The 16,684-nt window shown below is 38.9% G+C and overlaps 1 protein-coding gene and 1 pseudogene across 2 annotated transcripts; both read left to right on the top strand.

Annotated features, from left to right (window-relative positions):
- Positions 1-1,930: 1,930 nt before the first annotated feature.
- Positions 1,931-8,542, top strand: LOC100283980 (lipid binding protein). The gene is made up of 6 exons (NM_001156878.1): positions 1,931-2,353; positions 3,573-3,712; positions 4,371-4,716; positions 7,481-7,729; positions 7,949-8,074; positions 8,234-8,542. Exons 1-6 carry the CDS (start codon positions 1,949-1,951, stop codon positions 8,420-8,422), a joined length of 1,455 nt encoding a protein of 484 aa, NP_001150350.1. The 5' UTR covers positions 1,931-1,948; the 3' UTR covers positions 8,423-8,542.
- A 4,774-nt stretch (positions 8,543-13,316) lies between these two features.
- On the top strand, positions 13,317-16,286 carry LOC100275664 (uncharacterized; annotated as a pseudogene). The gene is made up of 3 exons (NR_157585.1): positions 13,317-13,620; positions 14,855-14,992; positions 16,074-16,286. The product of NR_157585.1 is annotated as an uncharacterized protein (transcript).
- Positions 16,287-16,684: the final 398 nt, after the last annotated feature.

The following is a 16,684-nucleotide window of genomic DNA, read 5'->3' as shown; positions in this document are numbered from 1 at the left end:
GATAGAGAGGCCAAGCTTTTATCCTACCTGTCTCGCAACAAGGAGTCTTCACTTGGTCGGCCCTAGACCTCGTCGGCGTCAGCCGCTCAATCATCAAGCATGATCTAAGCATAGACCCTTCGGTCCAGCCCAAAAAGCAAAAACCCCGCAAAATGTTAGACGAGAAAACCGAAGCAGCCAAGGCCCAAAAAGAGAAGGAGCGAAGGCAAAGCGCTTACAAGTATCAAAATTTGGGATGATTCTTCAAACAAAGATGATCCTCTAAGGACTCGCAGTTACCGCTCTTCATCACACTCCTCACAACCATCACACAAATGTCTTACGACAAGAGGTAATTCTAGTATCCCATCCTCTAGTGATGATAATAATGATGAGTGTGAGGGAGAGAGAAAGCCCTCCTTAGATGAACTTGCATATGTCGTCAAGTTTTTTGAGGATGTGTGTACTCAACAAAAGGCTCAACTTAAAATCTTTAAAAAATAAGTTGATTAACTCTCAAAATGATTATAAATGTTTGATAGAAAATTTAAAACATTTGCAAATTTGAATTGCGAGCTAACAACTAAAATTGAGCAATTAGGGTCTAAAGCTCCATCCTCAACTATCGATGATAGTCTTGTTAAAAAGAATGAAAAACTTAAAGCTAAATTAGCTAGCTCTCAGGATACAATTGAAAACTTGATAGAGAAAATGAAAATTCTTAGCATTCACAATAATGAGCTAATTAATAAGCTAGAAAACATCGGTAGCACCCAAGGGCATGTTTAGTTGAAATTAGTAAAATTATTAAAAAAAGATGCTTCTACTTCTTGCCTTAACTTAATTGATGATTCTAATCCCTACAATCAAGTTCTTGTTAAGAATGTTATTATAGAAATATATTCGGATGAGATTGCGATGTTGAATGAGCAACTAAGATAAGAGGTGACTCGTCTAGGAAAGACTTTGTATGATAAGAAAAACAAAGCCAACTATATTAAAGTTTGAAATAAGAGATGAATAAAAGATGAAATAAGAGAGCTGCTGGAAATAGCACTAAAAATACACTTCTTTGATAATTTTATTAAATTTATTATGAAATATATTTAAGTAGTGTATAATTATCGGATATAGATAGCCTTAAAAAGCACTTCTTTGATAATTTTATTAAATTTATTATGAAATATATTTGAGGAGTGTATAATTACATGATATCTAGTAGATCGTAGATGCTAGTATATTTTTATGTGTTTCGTCGTGCGTCGTCTGCTCTAGTGAGCATAGCGAGTGGATAAACTTTCTCTCTTCCGCGAGGATTCGAACCCTACTTCCTTGGTATAAAGTGTTTGACTTCTACCACTGTAACTTATGTCTATTTGTGCTATATAAAAATCTACCTATATGATATATAGAAACATAGAAATGTCTGGACAACTAGTTCAACTAACTAGTTAGAACTATAATAAAGAAGTTCAAATAAATTAGGAGAAAAAACGACCTACATCCACAAGTTTAATACACAACGAAAAAGGAGCTAAAACCTGCTACCCATTACCTAAAATCGATTTTGCCTGAACTCAGATCCGATTTATCCGACCTGATTTACCGGATCACTAATTTAGATAGCATGTCTAAAAATCAGATTGGGTAATTCGAAATACTTGTATTGTTGTAATGTAATTGTAAATTTATGATGTATCAATATATAAAAAATGAACTTTAGTTAATAGGTATGAGACTTGCACGTAGTGTGGTGTGTTTGTGCGGAACTAAATGAGTTCGATTTTTCGGGTATCCAAATTTTAAGTAAAAATTATAAACAAGTATATTTCAGATCTTAATTCTCATTAGGTAAATTTCAATTATGTAAAAGAAAATATCGGGTAAACCTACCGCGCAGCGTCTACTCAATCACTACTTCACCTTCCTTCTACGCTCCCACAGTCCAGGCGTCCACCCCAAAACAATCATGACTCGTCTCTGTCCCCTTCACCTCCTCCTCATCGCTGCCGCGGCGGCGTCTGCCAGCGGTGCCGACGAGGCGCACGTCTCCATCGCGGTCGCGGAGAAGGGCCTGGCCTTCGCCAAGGACGTGCTTATCAGCGAGGCCGTGCGGTCGCTGACCCCTCTTCGCCTCCCCGGGGTGGAGAAGGCCGTCCGCGTGCCCTTCCTTGGCGGCATCCGCGTTGCCGCCTCCAACATCACGCTATTCCACCTAGACGTCGGGGACAACTCCACTATCTTCCCCGGAGACTCGGGCCTTCTCGTCGTCGCCTCCGGCATCACCGCCAACATCAGTATGCATTGGAGCTACTGCTACGATTCGTGGTTGTTTCCCATAGAGATCACCGACAGCGGAACGGCCTCAATCCTGGTAATTGGGAGGGGGAGGGGTGTCCATAGCTGTTGCTGATTGTGCTTAGATTTTTATGTGAATTGTACAAACGTTGTATTGTATAGTTGGCTGTGATGGTATGCATGCCTACTATCACCACCGCTCTACCCCATATGTCTCATTAATTACCTAAACTGCCACCGAATACTAATCAGTTTCACACCTGTCCTATTCTTCGCTTGGAATTGAGGTTACCTTATATAGTTATATTTATATATATTTAAATGTTTGACTTGTTATGCTGTTGCAAGCGAAGGGACAATTTTGCTTCTTGTAGAAAACTGAGCATATAGAGTTAACAAGGACGGATATACTCTCTTGATGAAGTTTCTTCATATCAAATTCTAACGATGGTCTTGTGAACCTCTCTTAATAACATCTTGACTAAATTTTGGGCTTTAGTAGGACAGTTATCTCCTTAGATCCTTTATTAGTTCAATCACAACTAATGGTGGCACAGAACGTTTCGTCAGTTGATATTGGTTTACGTTGGATAGGAATGACATCATGAGTTTACATGCTTCTATCAAATTAGCGTGGCTGCCTTTCTTCCAGGGATCTTCATTAGTTTTCATATTTAGTTAAGTTGTAGTTCCCCTTATTTCTATCAAGAATAGTCTTCCGATAAGGCAGTAACACAAATGCTACATGGCATCTCCTGTTTGAAGTCAGAATGGTGCATCATGCTGCAAATCTTCTGGTATCAGATTTTTTTTTCAAGATACCAATCATCAATCAGTTCTAGATAGGCTTGTATGTTTCAACTTTAACAAAAAAAATGATGGACTATGTAAATAAATATTTGAATGATCATGAACTCACGGTATAAAACAATTGTGGGTATCATTGTTTCTAGGTCGTTATTTGGCTGGTTACTTTCGAATACTATTAGTTTGGGAACCTATCATGACACGGTACCGGCTGGACATCGGTAACTTGTCAGTTCTGGTATTTATGGCTATTCCAATCTTTATTTACCCCTTAATTGCACTTCTTTAATAATTTGACCCCCATCGGGAAAAATCTAATTCTTTTGTATTTCAGCAACAACTCTTGATGGATAGTTTTTTTTTCTTTATTGAGGATTTATCTAGCCACTACTTATGCTACACAGTATGCTTAGTGCTCTAGCTTTAAAGTTTTGACATCTTTTATTCTGCTTACTGAGAGGAAGAAACTATCCCTCTTTATTTGTAAGGTTCAAGGAATGGAAGTTGGGATAACCATGGTTATAAAGAACAAGAATGGGAGTTTGGCTCTGTCTGTTTCACAGTGTGGTTGTTATGTGAAGGACCTAGTGATATCCCTGGATGGTGGAGCATCTTGGTTTTATCAAGGGTATGCTTTCCTTTTGCAACTTTGTAGATGGATTCATGTACTGCTTTTTAAAAATATGGCGAGGTAAAATTTTATTAATGTCTGATGATTGACTATTTGGTGTATTTGTTTGGACATGAAAAAACAGCAGGGGAAGCCCCCACTGTTAATGTCTGAAAGTGATCTCTCATTTAGTAAAGAATACTTATCTTTTGCTGCAATACATGGTTGTTTTGATGGTTTTACCTACATTCCAGTGAGGTCTGCATGTTTTATGTGCCTTCTGGCATGCGCTACATCTCAAGCTCCTGGACAAAAATTATGATATCTACTGTATTTATTTTTGCATTGCATTGATTTCACTATCCTTTAAATTCAGTAAATGTGTCATATTAACTAAACTGAGGGTAATGTATCGAGTAAAGATAATCTATTCTATTGAGGGTTTATGTTTAGGTTTGAGCCCTTTCCTTGGATGCTTACACTTAAATGTCATCTGCAAAGAGATGATATTGATGTTTTGTATTGGTAACTATGATGTGTTCGCACTGTACATACGCATGTAAAAACATATATAGTTTACTAGAGTTCCCTGGATTTTATATAATTGTACTTGGACACATCAAGAAGCAAAATTTCATACTTAATCCACTATGTTGTATTGTCTACTTGTCTGAAGGTTTATAAATGCTTTTGAAGATCATATTAAAGCTGCAGTTGAGAAGGCAGTACCTGAAAATATCATTGAAGGCGCTGGGAAACTGGACTCCTTTCTGCAAGGTCTCCCCAGGACCATCAGTTTGGACGACGTCGCGGCCTTCAACTTGACTTTCATTAATGATCCACACTATGGCAATTCTTCAATTGAGTTCGATATCAATGGGTTGATTACTTCAGCGGTTGCTGAGACAGCCAATCTGCAGAAGCATCCACAACTTTCTTTGGCTTGTGGTGGTGCATCAAAAATGCTTTTGCTCTCACTTGATGAAGATGTATTCAATTCAGCACTAGAAGTTCATTTTAAGGTAGGAAAGAGCAACATCATGTAGGATACCATTTTGCTTCTAGAATGTTCCATATTTGTATTCTACGATTATATATTGAGCTCTGGAAATTGCTGGCGCTCCAAATCCAAACCTTCCAGAGCTGGACAACCCCATAACTGAGCAAGAAGTTTGCAATGCTATAATTTGTTTGCCCTCGGATAAATCTCCTGGACCGGATGGATTTACTGGCAGATTTTATAAGACTTGCTGTTCTGTTTATAAAGATGATCTTATGGCTGCGGTGTTGGCATTTGGAACAGAAGATTTGATAATTTCTATAAACTCAACTCTGCATTCATCACTTTAATCCTAAAGAAAGATGGAGGCATGGAGCTGATCAGGTCAGAGATTTTAGACCCATTAGTCTTGTTCACAGCTTTGCAAAGCTAATCACCAAGCTATTAGCTAGTCGTCTAGCATCAAGACTTAATGATGTGGTCTCTCCAAACCAAAATGCCTTTATTAAAGGTCGCTTTATCTAGGATAATTTCATGTTGGTTTAGCAAACAACTAAGTTTCTTCACCAACAGAGACATCCACAATTGATGCTCAAGCTGGATATTACTAAAGCTTTTGATTCGGTCTCATGGCCCTTTCTCATTGAAGTCTTGCAAAATTTAGGCTTTGGGCAAGTCTGGAGGGATGTCATCTCTGGGCTGCTCCTCACCTCCTCCACTCGTGTGCTTTTTAATGGACACCCGGAAAGCCTCATTTCACATAAAAGAGGGCTGCGACAAGGAGACCCTCTTTGTTCGACGTTGTTTGTTCTTGTCATGGATGTGCTTAGTCAACTTTTCTCTAAAGCAAATGAAGAAGGTTTGTTGCAACCTCTTTCTTCTAGGTGGTTGCAACACCGGGTTTCTCTTTATGCTGACGATGTGGTTCTTTTCATCCATCCTGTGGCGGAGGACATCAATATAGTTTCAGACATCCTTCACCTTTTTGGAGAGGTTTCTGGTTTATTTAATAATAACCAGAAATCTTGTGTCTATCTCATCAGGTGTCACAAGGACAATCTAGAGGCGATTCAACATTTTTGGCCTTGTGAGATACCCCCTCTGTCCCATTATATTGGTTGTCTCAGCAGTGTTTGGGATTGTCTAAATTCATAGATTTTTTTATGTATCTGAAGCCCACTTATGTCCTGATTCAGAGAATATGTCATGTAGGTGATTGAATGCTAGAGCGACTAATATAATGGAATAGAGGGAGTATCTAGTTTTCTTTGCAAATATCTTGGTTTGCCCCTCTCTTTGCATAAATTAAAGAGTGAGCAAATACAACCCATTGTGGACAAAATAACTAATCAACTCCCAGGATGGAAAACTAATCTGTTGACTAAAGCAGGAAGAAGTGTTATGGTGCAATCTGTTTTGACAGGGATGCTGATTTACATTGCCATGACTGTGGATTTGCCTTCTGCAACGATGAAGGACATTGATAAAATTAGAAAAGGGTTCCTTTGGTGTGGTCGAAAAAATGTCATGGGTGGATATTGTGTTGTGGCCTGGGGAAGAGTGTGCAGACCCCGCGAGCTTGGAGGGCTGGGCATTTTCAAGTTTCAACATCACCGAGTTAGGTTGGGCTTTAAAAATGCGTTGGGCTTGGCTGCAAAAAACTGAGCCAAATCGGCCCTGGTCTCCTCTGCCTCTTCATGTCCCAAGAAAAATCCGCGATTTTCTAAAAATGGCCATGAATTCTGAGGTTTGAAATGGGGCCTCTACCCTTTTCTGGAGTGATCGATGTCTGGGAGGGCAGCAGGTAGTGGATATTGCTCCTCGCCTTCTAGGGACCATTCCTAAGAAGCTGATCAACAAAAGGATAGTTCATGAGGTGATCAGAGATAATGTATGGATTAATGATATTAGTGAGAGTTTATCACTTGGAGCCCTTGCAGACTTTCTGCGCCTTTGGGACATAGTGACCCAAGTTGATCATGCCTTGATAAAGAGGACAAGCGCATATCTTTCGGCTGGCTGCTAATGGTAAATATTCGGCTAAAGCTACTTATCAGGGACTCTTTTTTGGATCAGTGGAGTTCGAGCATTATGAGAGGATTTGGAAAACTTGGAATCCACCCAAATGTCGGTTCTTCTTGTGGTTGGCTACTCATAAGAAGTGTTGGACGGTAGATAAACTTGAAAAAGCGGGGTTTGGATCATCTGGAAAGATGTCCTCTTTGTGACCAGGAAAGGGAGACAATTGACCATCTGCTTGTGGCTTGTGCCTTCAATAGGGAATGCTGGTTTCTCTTGCTCAGGCAGTTCGGGCTGCAAGTTTTTGGCACCGCAACCATCTAGTACAATTTTCATGGAGTGGTGGCATGAAGCCAATGAAGCTATTCATGGCCCCTTCAGAGATGGTCTAAACTCTCTTATTGTATTAGGTGCTTGGGTCCTATGGAATCATAGAAACAGATTCATCTTTGATGGCCTCTCCCCTAATATTGCTACTGTCTTAATTCAAGTTGGGGACGAGCGCCGTCTGTGGGAGTTCGTTGGGGCCAAGGGATTGTCCTCCCTTGCTGCCTCCCTCTCAGATTTGGAGTAGATTTCTTTTTTCTAGATGAATCAGTTTATGTTTGTTACGTTTAGACCGTCGTAAGACGTCTCTTATACCCGGTCTATTTTGCACCTTGTTTCTTTCTTCTTTTAATATAATGATGTACAACTCTCATACGAGTTCAAGAAAAAATACAATTATATATTGACTGAAATTTACGTGAACACCTTTTTGGTTTCAGGCTGGTTCAATGCATTGGGTTGTTGACAAAGTCCCTGATCAATCTCTACTGAACACAGCTAATTGGAAATTTATCATTCCTCGTTTATACTGGAATTACCCAAATGACGATATACTGCTAAATATCTCAATGGCCTCATCCCCGGTGATAAGGGTTACATCAGAAAAAATTGAAGCTACCATTAATGGAGACATGATAATTGATGTTGTAGATAACAAGGAGATAGTTCCAGTTGCATGCATCTCAGTGGTAAGAGCCACTAAATGCTAAAATCAGTCTATAATGTTTTTTAACCATTGCTCTGAGAGAGAAAGAAACAATTTCTTTTTCATTAATACATACTTCTAAAAGATCATCATAATTTCAGCCTATATTTTTTTACCTTTTTAACCAATCTCTTTGTTATTTATTATCATATATTTATATTGTATCTTCCGATAGTGTTTATAATTATATAATTCCTTGCAGATTGTCAGTGCTTCAGGTGTTGTGGATGCATCAGGCAATAAAGTATATGGTAGAGTTGGATTAGATAATTTCTCCCTTGCGTTGAAGTGGAGTAAAATTGGCAACTTCCATATGTCTTTGATTCAGGTAGTCAACCTGCAACCTTTGTGCATTTTTCTCTTGTTTATTTGACTTGTTTTTACGGTCATGATTGTTCTAGTCATCAGAAGATTGTTTTCAAAGAATTATTTGTTTTAATCATGTTTGGTTTGCTGAACTGATCAGAACAAAATGTTACCTTTTCAGGGAGTGATTCGGGTTCTCCTGAACACAGTATGCATGCCGTATTTGAACTCACGGCTTGGGAATGGATTGATCTTGCCCGTGGTCCATGGTTTCACACTTCAAGACGTCTACGTTTTAACCTCTGCTGAGCAGCTGACGCTTTGTTCGGATGTCACCTTCAACGCAAGCAGCATGGCGAGTTTATTATGATACAGGGAAGTGCGTGTCTGGCGTATTTCATTTAGCGTTGAAGTACAACACTCGCACATATGTGTACATTATATTGTACATACTACACAACATCTCGTTATAAATATTGTTTACATTCAATTCTACCAATCCATGAATTCAAACATCTGTGTACAATATCTTAGGTAATCAAAGTTATCCACAGCACAAAATCCTGTACAGCTCTGGAATGGGGGCTGGATAAGATAAACAGCTTATATTAATCCTTATGAAACTAGGAGTAAAGGAATCGTAAAAAAAAGTGGAGGAATTTTATTTAAAATAAAAATGATTGCATTAAAAATCCATCGGTCAGGAATTTTCTCCATATTTATATAAAAGGAAATGAAAGTGAGGTTTGAGTTCCCTGCTGTAAATTTGTGTTCAAGTGTGTGGACAATCCTCAAATTTGTCATGGAACATCATCAGCTCTATCAATTTTAGAACTGTAAATCAGGGTATAAACTCGTTAAAATAGTTAGCGTTTCACTGTAAAAGCGTTTCACTGTAAACCATTTCCGAACATTAAAGGCTGAAGTGGTTCATTTGGCATTTCTAAAAACTTTACGAGGGGAGGGGAGGTGGCTGGTCACTGGTGAGATCAGTTTGCAATAAACTCTACTTACCGGGTGTTTGGTTCATAATGACTAATTTTTAGTCCTTACATTTTATTCCAATTTAGTTCCTAAATTGTCAAATAGAGTTTTAGTTTCTCTATTTGACAATTTAGAGACTAAAATAAAACAAAGCAGATGGCTAAAAATTAGTCTCTAGAAACCAAACACTCCTTTAACCTCCTTAATTTTTAGTTGTCTGCTTTACCTCATCACATATAAAATCAGATATTCTACTCTTTCTATACTACTCTATTAAAAACATAATGTGGGCACCTGGTGCTACACGACTACACCCTCTATGCGCTGACATTCTGGATTCGCCCCACACGTCCCAACTGGTTCTCCCGCCCCACGTGTCCCGTCTAGGTGGAAAAATAGTACAAAACGAGCACTCGAGCCCATGCTCACTACCAAACCACACATACTTTAGTGTTTAGAAATAAATAATAATTATATTTAAAGAAATATCTTAATATCTATTTATATGATATATAAAAACTGTAGCAAAGCATAGGCAACTGACTAGTAAACTATTAAAAACAGTATAAGTATTGTTTGGTTGAACTCTGATTTTTGTAAAAGCTTCCACGAGCTATGGGTCATAGAAAAACAGTCGTGGATTATGGCCTATGCGAAAGTAAAAAATAGTTTAGTTTAACAAATGTGGTTTTAAAAAAACGATGTCAGCTTCTCACAATGATAAGCACATTTCATTCGTCAGCCTCATCTTCTTTCTCTGATGCATATATTAGATCACGACCATCCATCATAGGTCTAATGTCCCTTAGACCCCGTTTATTTCGTTGAAATTGAATTCCATTTTAATAATTATAATTAAGACAAAACTAATTAAGTTCATATATTTATATATGTAATATATTTGTATATTATCTTAAATCATATGAGAGAGATAGTTATATACTACATTCATGTTATAACGAAGCAAGTAAAAGAATGTGCTATAAGTTATACATCAGAAAAATAGCATTTAAATCTATAGAATCAATTTCCACTTCTCACCTCATGAATTTGAGATAGGCTTATATGATAACTTTGGAAAGTGGTGGAATGACACATTCTAAAAAATAGCCTATTCCAATAGTAAGATTCCAATTCCTCAAAATGAAAGGAAACAAACAGGGCCTTATTGTTTTGTATATTTTCATAATAACAACCTTCACTATTAGCCTCCACCACTTCCATCTTGCTCTGTGCACGAAGGGGTAAGTATGAGAGGTCGTTGAATTTGAGATGGATAGTCGTGATCTAATATATGCACCATATGCACCAAAGATCCATGTGCATATGATATGTATCCCTAGATGAATTCACGTCTCAGGTCATGCTCACCGGCTGCGACGTACCTATGCTCATGTAGGATCAAGGACACCGGCTAGAGGAGGGAAGGAGGTTTCCACTAAAATCAAAGATAGTTAGGAAATTTAATTAGTACAATAAGGCATTTAAGTAATCTAGCCTAGGTTCATCTCAGCGAGTTTGCAATCTATGGTGATGAGGAAAATCAAACATTATACTTTGACAAGCTTAATGTAAAAGCAAGAACATAAATTGAATGAGAAAGTTACTGTAACACCCCTGGTGTTACGATAATTAAAACCTTGTCATGTCATCATCTGCACTTGCATTAACTGCTTGATGCACCTAGAATGCATTCACTAGGTCAAAAAAAAATTCAATGAATGTGGTGTTGTGTATAAGAGTATAGGGCTCAGATTAAGAACTTTGCTTAAGAGATCGGAAGTGAAGTCGTCTCTTGAGCAAGTAATAAGTTGGCTTGGAATTTAATGTATTAAAGGTAAGACTTAGGACCTAGAACAACTTTGCTTTCAAAGGTGGAAGAATTAATTGCGAAACTGGATTAACCTTAAAAACCTTAAGTGAGATTTGAAAACCTTGCTTGGAACTGTGGATAAACAAAACAACTCCTAAACTAGGGACACTTTGAACATGAGCTTCATATACTAGAGTTGGATTTGAGATTAAGGAGTCACTCGTCTTTTAGGAGTATGGATTGAGTTGATAAATCACTAGATGAGAAGTCACATTTGAAACCCTCAACTAGCCCAAAAGTGGAGTTTTAAATCTAGAGAGAATTTGCTAGTGGTCCATATATCAAAGTTGTAGATTTTGGGAAGTTGAACAACTTTCATGTATGGAGAATTCCAAGTTTTAGAGGAAAAGTTGGACTAAAAAGTTTAATTCAGTTTTGAATCAGATTTGAAGTTTGCTGAAAATAATATCAACTAGCTATTTTTAGGCCTTCATAACATTTGATCTATAAACAGTTTTAAGATGATCATTATAACAAAGTTATAGAGATACATGAGGAGTATAAGTTTGGTTAAGTCATCTAGCTCTAAAACGATTTGGAACTTGGGATAAAACCGGTCTAAAGTAAAGCTGTCAGATTTTGTAGATTTCAGACTCAGTGAAATTCAGATTCTGAATTTCAGTAATTTGGTCAAACTTTGGACCTTTGTAGTTTGGAATCCAGGAGTATTTGGCTATGGCTCACTGTATAAAACTTTTAGAGTAACTGTTGGAGAACAATCCTTATTAAGTGTGATAGCCCTAAAACTATATGCTACTAGCAGAAAAGGTAGTCCAAAGAGGGGTTAACAGATCTTTGCATTTTCAGATTCAGAACAGTACACTAAGTCTGAAATTGCAGTGTTTTGGCTGATTTTGAAACTCATTTGTGCCTAATACATAGGGTGTTGGGCTGTAGAATATATAGAGAAATTAAAGACCATATGATGGTGAATAAGTCTCCTTAAGTAACTTTGGTTTGATCCTACACAAAAATTGGAGAGAAAGCTTGCTCAAGGTTGGACTGACAGATAGTACGTTAACTGCATTTGGTTCAGTTCTGAAATCTGAAAATTTCTGTATGGTGCCAAGTTTGGAGCCCTTTTGTGGCTATTCTATAAGGTTTTGTGCTGTGGTGTTTGTAGAATAAGTGAAGACCATATAAGTGGAACAACTTTCTTATAGAGTGGTGAACCTGATCCCATACAAAAAGTGCAGAAATAGTTGCTCAAAGATTGGATTGTCAGGTTGGTTAATAACTGAATTTTAATTCAGTTCTGAACCCTGAATGGTAGCAAGTTGCCCAGTTTGGAGTTCTATGATAATTAATCTATGGAGATTTTGGTTAAGAGTTCTGTAGTAAAGTAAAAGTCCATATAAAGGGGAACAATTTTTATGCAAAGGGTTGACTTGTTACTGTGTATAATTTGGAGAAAAAGGAGTGACAAAACCCTCTGTCAGACTCGGTGTGATGCTGTTTCAGATTTCTGAAACTGAATTTTCAGTGACATTGGCTGTACTTTGGGGCACTGTAACTTTTGATCCTTTCATTTTTGGTCTTGGACTGCTGCAACAAACTAATAGAGCTGTAGTTGGAGAATTCTTTTGGTTGAAAGGGGTGGGTTTGTTGCCATGGTGATTTGTGCAATAACAAGGCTTCAATAGGGAGGTGCAGATGGTGCAGTAGGGCTGTTTCAGTCACGTTTAGAGTTTGGTTTGGAAACTGAACAAGATCATCCCCTGCTGCTCGCCCTTGTTTGTGTTTATAAGTTGAGATGTGTATGGAATGGATGCCTGATATCTAGAAGCCTCACTCCCAACTGAAAGTATCTAGTTTTGGATTAATTTGTGCCTGCTCACAGGTGCACAATTATCTATTGCCCTGGACAAAGAAAAATAAAACAGGATCTAGTAACCTTATCCCAGCAGAAATATCAAGTATTGGACCACTTTGTGCTTAGCCACAAGTGATGTTCCCAGCTGCGTTTCTTTTGTTTGCAGTAGAAGACAAAATGGATATTTTGGCTTTGGGGAAGGGACCAAATTCAGTGTCTCTGACTGGTGCTGTGAACCAGACCAGGTGCAGTGACTGCAGTATGGATCGGTTGTGAGTGCAACAAATATCTTCTCTCCCTGCTGTCCTCCACTTATGTGCACAAACTGGGATAGACTTGGGGTGGACAATATGGAGCTCGAGATTCAGTCACCCCCTCTACAGAAAAATATCAGTTTTCACCATTGAGCCTATCCACAAGGGAAATCCCTATCTGTTTGTTACTGTCTTCAGAACTGGACATAATTAGATAATTGTGTTGTACCTGTGCTATTGGACCAGGTTCGGTGTCTCAACTGTGCAGATGAACCAGTGTGAAATTGATACTTGAGAGCCACGTTTGTAAGCCCCTGTTGTGCTGGCGCACTGGGAAACACTCCCCACAGCATGGTTGCCATGTGCAGGGACACCTGCCCCTATATTCAGTGCCTTGGGGCTGAATTTAGTGAAGTTCTCCTCCCCTACCCTCAACCTCTAGCCAAAGTAGTTGCGTGTGCGTTGTAGTTCCTGTGTCCACGACAGTTTTAGCTCCCCTCCTCAGCCACTAGATCGATCTGCCCTTGTTCATCACAGCCAACTCATGTGTCTGGTGACCACAACAGCAATCCTTCAACCTCACCATGGCCAGGGTTCGTGGAGATTGTCTCGGCCGTGTTGTGCCCGTTCCTTGTTCCTCACAGGTCAGTGAAGATCACACCATTTACTGCTTGAACTCTACCACTATTGGTTGCCTGGAACTAGGTGTGAAATTTGCTCAAACATAGGCTGTCAGGTTTCTGGATCCCAGACTTAGTGCATAAGGCTGAAACTAGGTTTTAGTGTGTTGAGCTCCACTTTGGTGCTTCATAAAAATTGTTGTGAATGTTTTCAACCTAGGGGTACTACACCAAAGTATTAGAGCTATATCTAAGGAATAACTTTGGTAATGTGAGTTTGGTCTGTTGCTGTGTAAAAATTGGAGAAAAGGTTGGTTAAATTTGGTCTGTCAGGATGGACACAACTGAATTTTTATTCAGTTCTGAGAACTGAATTGCAGCAGGATGCCTAGTTTGAAATTCATTGTGACTGATTCATGGGGTTTTGGATTAAGGGTTCCATAGCAAAGTTGTAGACCATAGTAAAGTGAACAAGTTTGCTAAAGTGAGATGGACCTGGTTCCACATAAATTTGGGAGTAAAAGTGGCCAAAAGTTTGACTGTCAGGTGGTTGGTGACTTAGTCTATTCAGAACTGAAAGTCTGAAATCAGTAATTTTAGTGCAGTTTTGGAGCTGTGTAGTGCCTGTTCTAGGTGGTTTTGAACCAAAGTTTCTACAGCAAGTTTGAAGAACATGTGTTAGAGAACAACATCCTTTAGGTGAGTTGGGATTGATCCCACACACAAAGTGGTGTAAATACTGCCCAAAAATGGACTTTCAGTTGCAGAGACTGAATTTCATTCAGCTGCCTAAAAACTGAATTTGCAATGTGTATTTTCAGTCTTGGAGTGTTATACCAAAGTGGAAGAGCAATACTTAGGGAATAGATTTGGTTAAGTAAGTGGGGTCTCTTGTCATGTGAGTTTATGAGATAAAAGGCATTGAACAGAGGGGAGAGGAATGGAGCAATGGAAGATGCTTTCAGAGAACTGAAAGCAGGTTCAATGAATTGTGGCTGATTCTTGGACACTATAACTTGTAGTTCATGCAGGTTGGATCCTTGCTTAAGGCATAAATGAAGTACTTGGTTGGTTATGGAGGCAAGGTTTTCTAGTTTGGTTGGTGAATTGAGTTGTGATATTAGAGTATTTAGCTCTCTTAAGGTTTTGTTAGTTTTTGTGTGCACCTTTAGCGAGGTGTAAGTCTTGTGATGCTTTTTAGTATTTTCTTTTCAAGTTGCATCAGCATAAGCATTTATGTTCATATCTTTACATGTAGAAATTCCCAGAAGAAGATGATAAAATTCAAGAAGTCGTTTCTGAAGAGGAGTCTGCTTCAGTGCCTGCTCATCAAGTGATGGGAGCCATCTAACTGGGGTTTAATAGAGGGATTTAGACCTCCGTCTCTGCAACAAAGGCAAGCCCCGGTGCATTTACCCCTTCCTTGTATTTTTAAAAAGACTTTTATACATTTAAGTCTAGTGAAATGAGCATTAAGTTTATAGGAGTTGCTTGGAAATTATTGGATGCATTGCCTACCTTGATATCCATACCTTTATAGATACTTCTGGTGAAGTATCAAAATATGATATACAAAAATGCTTAGCCCTGCTCAGATCTTGTGGATAGAGGTTGTCTTTTGCATTGAGGCCTAGCTCAGGGGTTATCCTGAGGAAAGACGGCTTCTACCTGCAAGAATATTTTCATTGGGAGCATGGTGGGATCTTACTGCAAAGTTCCCTATAATGCTCTTTTCATCCTAAGGAACACAAACAATCCTAAGGATGGAAGTACTTAAATCGAGACTTGGGCTAGGAACAAGTGATGTTCTACCTAGGTTAATTAAGGATTGGATGCGTATGTAGGCCTGTATGATCAAGGACTATCTTAACTGGCCACATGCCCTGGATATGGGACAGGGTAAGCTTGAACCTGGCTATTCCATACATGAAAAGACAATCGCGCACTGGGAGTGGAGAGATGGCGAGAGTGGCACGTACCCTCCTGGCAAAGGACCGCCTAAAAGGGGTGGTGCTCTCTCGGGTGGCGCGGACCTGTTCATGCAGTGGAGGATCCGTGGGAACGGTAGACATATGCAAGGGTTAAGCGCTACATATGTCGTGTGGTTAGAGATCCTCAGCTGAGTAAATCGATTCGGATCGCCATTATATCCCCGGAGAGTGGAGACTTGATCGCTGCCTTGCAACCTAAGTCAGGATGTAAACATTATGAATAAAAATGATGTTGTTTGATGAGATGGTGAAATTAGACTAGATGCTACCAGAGTCTATTAATATTTAATATGGCATTAAAATATTGAAAGTAAGGACTCACTTTAGTAAGCTATTTCTGCAAAAGTATCTAAGTTGATTCTTGCTAAAGCCTTTTCCTTGATTCCTACTTAACCAGCATATCCTTGAGAGTCATTTTTCCTTAGTCGGGTAAGACTTGCGAAAGTACACTCCGTACTCAGGGTTTTCGAACCCATGTTGTTGTAGGTGATGAGGAGTACTCTAGATGTTCCTGAGGCTGGAGAGCGTTTCTAGTTCTGGAGGAGGACTAGCTAGGTTTATGTGTAAGCTTTGGAGGGTTTCTACCTTCCTGCTTTTGTAATAAGTTATGCACTTTGAGTATATCAGTACTTGTAATAAATATTATTCTTTCAAAACATGTAAAACTTGAGTTTTGAAAAGGTAAAGAATGTTTGTAAAGTCTTCCGCTCTTTATCTCCGAAGTGTGTGTATCGAATGTGATTACTGTAATATGCATGTATGGTGGGAGATCCTTGGGATGGTGAGTTCAAGTTGTTGAACTCGTGATAGCCTTGTTAAGTTACCTGGTACACGTGCATAGCCATCTGAGGCCATCAAGGCAAGAATTGGTGCAAGTGGGCCCGATAACTTGGGAGGGCTGCCACAGATTGGTATCGGAGCGATCCCCCATTATCATGGATATTAAAGTAATCCTTTGATATATTTCAAAAGGATTTTGAGTCCAAACTATTTTGGAAAAATTTAAGAATATGAGCAAATCCTGATAGTCGAAGTGCAAATAGTATATGGTTAAGTTAAGGACTATAAGGTGGCTTAGTTTAGGATGCTAACCACTA

Source organism: Zea mays, chromosome 9 (assembly GCF_902167145.1).
Source record: "Zea mays cultivar B73 chromosome 9, Zm-B73-REFERENCE-NAM-5.0, whole genome shotgun sequence".
Taxonomy (NCBI): domain Eukaryota; kingdom Viridiplantae; phylum Streptophyta; class Magnoliopsida; order Poales; family Poaceae; genus Zea; species Zea mays.
The sequence above is the reverse complement of the archived record's forward strand: the minus strand, read 5'-3'. Positions and strand labels throughout refer to the sequence as shown.

What these genes read in the sequence shown, in the direction of transcription:
- LOC100283980 (NM_001156878.1), top strand. Translation starts at nt 1,949, where the DNA reads ATGACTCGTCTCTGTCCCCTTCACCTCCTCCTCATCGCTGCCGCGGCG. An exon ending in GCATCTTGGTTTTATCAAGG is followed by an intron (nt 3,713 to 4,370) that starts GTATGCTTTCCT and finishes ACTTGTCTGAAG; the next exon opens with GTTTATAAATGCTTTTGAAG. An exon ending in CAGTTGCATGCATCTCAGTG is followed by an intron (nt 7,730 to 7,948) that starts GTAAGAGCCACT and finishes AATTCCTTGCAG; the next exon opens with ATTGTCAGTGCTTCAGGTGT.